The following is a 5,841-nucleotide window of genomic DNA, read 5'->3' as shown; positions in this document are numbered from 1 at the left end:
ATTGTTATCTTGTGCGTCCAGCTTTGTCCGGCATGCATGCGTGCTCTTAGCTGGCTTGTTCAATTTAGAACTAGATTTGTTTAGAGATGGTGACAACCAATGTCAAACCTAGCTGCTCGTACAGCCCGATCCATTGGGTTGGGCAATTTGTTATCGCTAGCTATGGCTGGGCATGCACCAGGGCTAGGAACCCTAGCTCCGTGCCAAGGCGAGTCCAGTCAGCCCGCAATATGCACCGCGTGCGCGCGTATGCAGGAGTAACAGTGTGCAGGCCACCGCGTGTGGTTTCTTTTCGCCTATCTGAATGAACCGGATATTCGCTCTGTAGCCTGTATCTGTTTGCTACTGTCGGAAAATACAGGTTCATGTTTTAGTTTCAAACTTCACTATTCACATACATGGTACAGCCTGCAATCTGAATTTACGCTTGAGATTGTTTTTCTTTGCCTTTAGTTGCAAGGAACCTCTGTTAGTAACAGATAGTCGAGCGCATGTCTTGAACAGATCGAGGCTGGAATAAAGAATTCGTCATCTTCTACGCAGGTCTGCACATAGTACATGCATGATCTCGTTTGCTCGTACGACAGCGAGCTTTCAGTCCCTGGCTGGCTGGCTGGCTGGCTAGCTTTGCGTCCGCCGCGCCGCCCAGGGAAACTTTTCAGTCCTCTGCGGCCGCGGGAAGTGACCACCGCCTCCTGGCGTGTGGCGGGGATGGCACCGGCCACCACCGTCTACCGTCTCCGCGCAATACGTGACCGCCCGCCTCCCGTGCACCGCCGCACCGGCCGCCCTAGCCCTGGTACATGCATGCTGCCGAGTCGCGGGCGCCGTCCCGAAGCAGAGCTCGGCGCCGCGTTGACGTCGAGAGAGGCAGAGGAGGTCTAAGGTGCGTTCGATTCCTAGAGTCTAAAGGTTAGAGGTGTCGCGTTAAAGAGAATCTTTTCATTTAGAAGTATTAAATAAAGTCTAATTATAAAACTAATTGCAGAATCTCAGGGCTAATTCACGAGACGAATCTAATAGGTATATTAGTCCATGATTAATTACTGTAGCATCACTGTGGCAAATTATGGATTAATTAGACTCATTAAATTTGTCTCGCGAATTAGCACCTATCTATGCAAAAAGTTTTATAAACAGATTTTATTTAATATTTCTAGATAGCAAGATTCTCTTTGATGTGATGAGTCTAAACTTTAGACGAGAGGAAACGAACGCAGCCTGAGGCCTCCAAGCGCCGAGCACACAGATGCCACTCTAGTGGGACCTGCGCGTTCTGGGTCACCGGTCGCGGCACGGTCGACCGCTGGGCGATGGGCGATGGTGCGTTTGGAGCGAGCGGTGGGAAGCACGGAGCCGTGGCCTCGCGACGATGTGACCCGACGGAAAATCCTCGGACTCGGCCGACGCGAGTCTCGCAATCTCACAAGTCAGCGACACCCAAGTCTACTACGGTACTAGACTACCGTTTCAAAAAAAAGTCTACTACTGCTCCTCGGCGGCGTTCGCATCGCAACTGCGCATGGGCGGTGCTACGTGAGTTGTTGGCAGATTTGTTACCCCAGCTCAAGATCACACCTTTTTTCTTTGCGTGGCCCAACCCAAGTCCTGCCGGTTCTGTGGCTCGGCCCAACATCTTCCCATTTCTTTGCGTGCCAGAATTCCCTTCGGGCCCACTCGACTGCGCTGCCCGCGTGACCGCGTCAAATGATGCGGCCGGCTTGACGGGAGCCACCGGGCTGGAGTAGTGATCGGTAAGTTGGGCTAGCCCAACCCTGGCTAGGAGAGTAGAGCAAAGCAGGCATATGCCAGCCATTTAGCCCAAAACCTAACCCAGCTAACGACTGCAAATGCCAACAATGTTGCATCCCTACGCGTGCAGTTGGTCCTCCTGTTCTCGCACAGTATGTTGCATCTTCTCCAGTTTTGCTGAGCATCATGTAAGAGACAAGCTGAAATACGTTGAGAAACAGATGCTAGAGCCTAGGCAATGAACGAGCAAGTTTCCCAAAAAAGAAAATAGATAAAAATGGACGGTCTCCGGCGCTCCTGGACGTACACGACGCGCCATCGAGCCGCCGCCATCAGCTCGGCCTTCAGCGTGCGGGCCGCGCGAGCCAAGGCGAGAACGGACAGGATAGGACGCGCTGGGGCGTGGCCGCCCGCGGGACGTTGGCCTTGCGCTCCCCCTCTTCCGTCGATCCGGTTGCCCCTTGCTGCTCCCAGCCCCCCACAATCCGGCGTCGCAGGGTCCGAAAATCGCGGGATCCCGACGGAAGATGGCTGCCTCCTGCTCCTTCCGCTCCGTCGTCCGTGCTCCTCCGCTGTCCCGGAGCCTCGGCAGGAGCGCGGTGCGCTGCCGCAGCGCCGCCACGCCGGGGGCCGGTGGTGCCGCCTCCACCTCCAAGGTAACCAACCCAGTGTACGTTCGCAGGCACCACGCTGCCCCCTCGCCTCTTGACACTTCGAAGATTCCTGATCATCCCCCCCCCCCCACCCCACCCTCTGCTGCGATGATTGGCGTCTCTTCACACGCTACCTCGAGCCATCAGCTGTGGGATGGGGTGTGTAGCTGAGACTATCTGTTCACCTGTTTATCTGGCGTTTGTTGCTTGCTTCGCGTGTGAAGCTTGTCCTCGAGGTGAAAGAACGGCTGGAGAGGGAGCACCCGGGCCTCCCCACGGGCAGGAACGGGAGGGACGATGATGACATGATCCTCTGGTTCTTGAAGGACCGCAAGTTCTCCGTCGACGAAGCTGTCTCCAAGCTCACCAAGGCCATTGTATCCTATGAATTATGTTCAGCAGAAACATTTATGGTTTTCTTTCATTACAATTCTCATCTTAGCTTTTCTCTGCGCTTGAAACTGTGTGTGCTAAATCCATTATCCATGATACTTGGTTCTGAAAGTGTGGTACAATTTTCTATAGATAATTCTTTTAAGCAGCAGCTTGTAACATATCACCAAAAGCAACTGATTAACTCAGAAGGCTTTCCCAAGCAACTTCTATAAGTTCATTGTGCAAACATTTTGCTATTTGTTACTTTTTGAGTCATTAGTGCATCTTGAGCTGTGCTGAGTTCCGACGGTCGATTCACTGAAAGTAAGTAGCATTAAGTTCTGGAGAAAATTGGGCTTAAGATTGGCACAGCTGAACTATAACTATTTATTCCCTTCTAGGGTTGATTATAGCATAGGAAAATGGAAAGCACTGGAATTGGCAAAGGATAGATATGAATGTCAAAGAAAAACAAAGAAATGAAAGAAGTAGGAAAATTATAGGAATGGCGTTTTTGGATAATTTTCAGAGATACACAGAAGTTTAAAGATTAGTATGTATGTTAGAATGATGGATAGATTACAATTTCCCAAGCCCAACTTATTTCTTTGGACTTAGCAGCTTCTTACACAAAGGATAGGAACTAGGCACAGTTGAACATACAATCTTCATCTCTTCTACTTATACAGACTTGTCAAATTTCCATACTCATGTTCCAATTTATTTGCTTGTTATCACTTATCTTTGTTACAGGGGTTTCCCATCCTTGACCTTTGAACCTGGATTTTGTTCCAAAATGTAATGTTGATCTGAAATGATACCCTTGACACCTCAAGATTTATGTTTTGCAATATCATGGAAAGCCTAGCAAACTCATTAAATTCCTGTCATGTGAAAATTTTATTTATGCATTTTATACCTTAAGCTTTCTTACATCTGCATTAGAAATGGCGTCAGGACTTTGGTGTATCAGAATTATCAGAAGAATCGGTGAAAGGCTTGTACCAAACTGGCAAGGCATATGTACATGATTCTTTGGACATTTATGGCAGACCTGTGCTAGTTGTAGTAGCAGCCAAACATTTTCCTTCGGTGCGCTTCTTTTGTTCTCAATCTTGATTTGGAAATGCTTAACAAGGATAGTGGCTAAATTGTTTCCAATTGTTAAAATAGCACAAAGAACAAAGGACAGCAGTATGATATGGCAAACTATCAGGATTTTTTCATATTGGCTCCAAAACCACTTGTCTTAGCTAGTTTTATTCTCAACAATATTCTGAATATGCTTCTGCAGACACAAGATCCAGTTGAAAACGAGAAGCTATGTGCCTATTTGGTCGAGAAAGCAATAAACAGACTTCCATCAGGAGCAGAGAATATACTTGGAATCTTTGATCTGCGAGGCTTCCGTGTTGAAAATGGTGATCTCCAGTTCTTAAAGTTTTTGGTAAGTTGATAGCTTATAGACTTAACTAAGCATCTCTGATTACCATTTTTGCTGTTTAGACTATGGAGGTATGCATGCTTACTTTGATTTCTGATGATATAAAAGGATGTCAAAAGTGGGCAGCGGTGCCGCATTAGTGATTCATGTAATGTATACATCTGTTGCAAGAAGTAATTTCTGATGAATAAAACGAGAAACTTTTCTGCATATAAGGCACATCAGCTCAGAAAGACATAAATGATGCTGGAGTAATTCAGAAATGGATTTTTTTTTCTGTATGCCCAGCTAATGTTAACATGTAAACATGATATTTTGTGCATGCATTGCAATTAACTCCATCCCATTCCCAGATTGACGTTTTCTACTATTACTATCCGAAGCGGCTTGGCCAAGTTCTTTTTGTAGATGCTCCATTTGTTTTCCAACCAATGTGGCAGGTTGTTAAACCTCTTTTGAAATCATATGCCTCACTGGTATGCTCTCCCCCTCCTCCCTCCTCAGAGCTTTTCATCAAATGATACAGGTAATCTTACCCTCTATTGCTATTATTGTCAGGTGAGATTTTGCGACTCTGAGACTGTGAGGAAAGAATACTTCACAGAAGAAACCGTGCCTCCTGATTTCCGCTGTTAGGTGTCTTGATTTCTTCAGTAGCAAATCACTATCCAGGAATGGCTCTGACCGGTTTTGGTTGCAGGTCAGTGCGGATTTTCCCTTGCCTGCATTTGTTCTGAATTGATGTTTCTCTTATCAGTTGAAAGCTTTAAGCACTGAACTGTGTGCAAAATATTTTTAGTGCTTTGAGTCTCCTAAAAAACTAAGTTGCAGAGATATTGTCGGTGGTTGCTCAGGTTTGGCCTTGTTTGCTTGTCGGAATGACACATGAAGCACCTCCATTCCTCCAATTAGGAAGTGTCAAGGGACGCCATCAGTTTTTCAGTCTCATCGCTTTGTGCCCAGGAAATAGAAGACGCAACTGAAGATTGTGAAGACAGAGCCCCACCTGGTGCCACGAGAATGTCTGGATGAAAGAATGAATCGAATCTCCAATGGGTGAAGAACGTTTTGCCAGCAGTTCAAGAAGGCTCTAGAGTAGAGGTCATGGTGAGAATCCAGAGCGCTGCATTGCTGTTTGCCTGCAGCTGTCCTTCTATGACATAAGTATATAAACACACTGTCTTGGGTACTTTTTTGGTAACAAATCTTAAAGCACGAGGATGGTTTTTGCCCGAGAATAAAACAAGGAAAACGAAGATAGCTTCAGAGGTCCTCCATTCTGAACATGCATTGTGTTGTTCTCGAGCACAGACGGCTCCATGCTTCGTCACTCTATTCTGTCATCCTTAGTTGATTCTGCTCTGAAGCCATCCTCCCCGTGTAGAATTCAGCAGGTCATATCATATAGTGACACAAAATCTCTTTTGCTATTGTAACATCAACTTTCACGAGGTCAAAGTAAATTATCTGTACAAGTTTAAGATAAGAAATGTCTGCTCTGCACGCCGGTAAATGATACTGCTGGTTGACCACAGCGTCAGATACCGTGTTCCCCCGACTCACTCATCATGAGCCCGAAGCAATGAGCGCTCGCGGTCGCGGTCGCGGGTGTTGGCA

General features: G+C 47.0%; 1 protein-coding gene across 1 annotated transcript; it reads left to right on the top strand.

Moving 5' to 3' along the window:
- Positions 1 to 2,109: 2,109 nt before the first annotated feature.
- LOC112883082 (motile sperm domain-containing protein 2) lies at positions 2,110 to 5,532 on the top strand. The gene is made up of 7 exons (XM_025948308.1): positions 2,110 to 2,408; positions 2,630 to 2,782; positions 3,726 to 3,872; positions 4,075 to 4,227; positions 4,578 to 4,700; positions 4,783 to 4,924; positions 5,079 to 5,532. The coding sequence occupies exons 1-6, from the start codon at positions 2,280 to 2,282 to the stop codon at positions 4,858 to 4,860; spliced, it is 783 nt and encodes a 260-aa protein (XP_025804093.1). The 5' UTR covers positions 2,110 to 2,279; the 3' UTR covers positions 4,861 to 4,924; positions 5,079 to 5,532.
- The last annotated feature ends 309 nt before the right edge of the window (positions 5,533 to 5,841 follow it).

The sequence above is a fragment of the Panicum hallii genome, chromosome 2, assembly GCF_002211085.1.
Source record: "Panicum hallii strain FIL2 chromosome 2, PHallii_v3.1, whole genome shotgun sequence".
Classification (NCBI taxonomy): Eukaryota; Viridiplantae; Streptophyta; class Magnoliopsida; order Poales; family Poaceae; genus Panicum; species Panicum hallii.
This window is presented reverse-complemented; position numbering and strand designations above follow the sequence as displayed.

What these genes read in the sequence shown, in the direction of transcription:
- LOC112883082 (XM_025948308.1), top strand. Translation starts at nt 2,280, where the DNA reads ATGGCTGCCTCCTGCTCCTTCCGCTCCGTCGTCCGTGCTCCTCCGCTG. An exon ending in CAGCCAAACATTTTCCTTCG is followed by an intron (nt 3,873 to 4,074) that starts GTGCGCTTCTTT and finishes ATGCTTCTGCAG; the next exon opens with ACACAAGATCCAGTTGAAAA. An exon ending in TGAAATCATATGCCTCACTG is followed by an intron (nt 4,701 to 4,782) that starts GTATGCTCTCCC and finishes TATTATTGTCAG; the next exon opens with GTGAGATTTTGCGACTCTGA.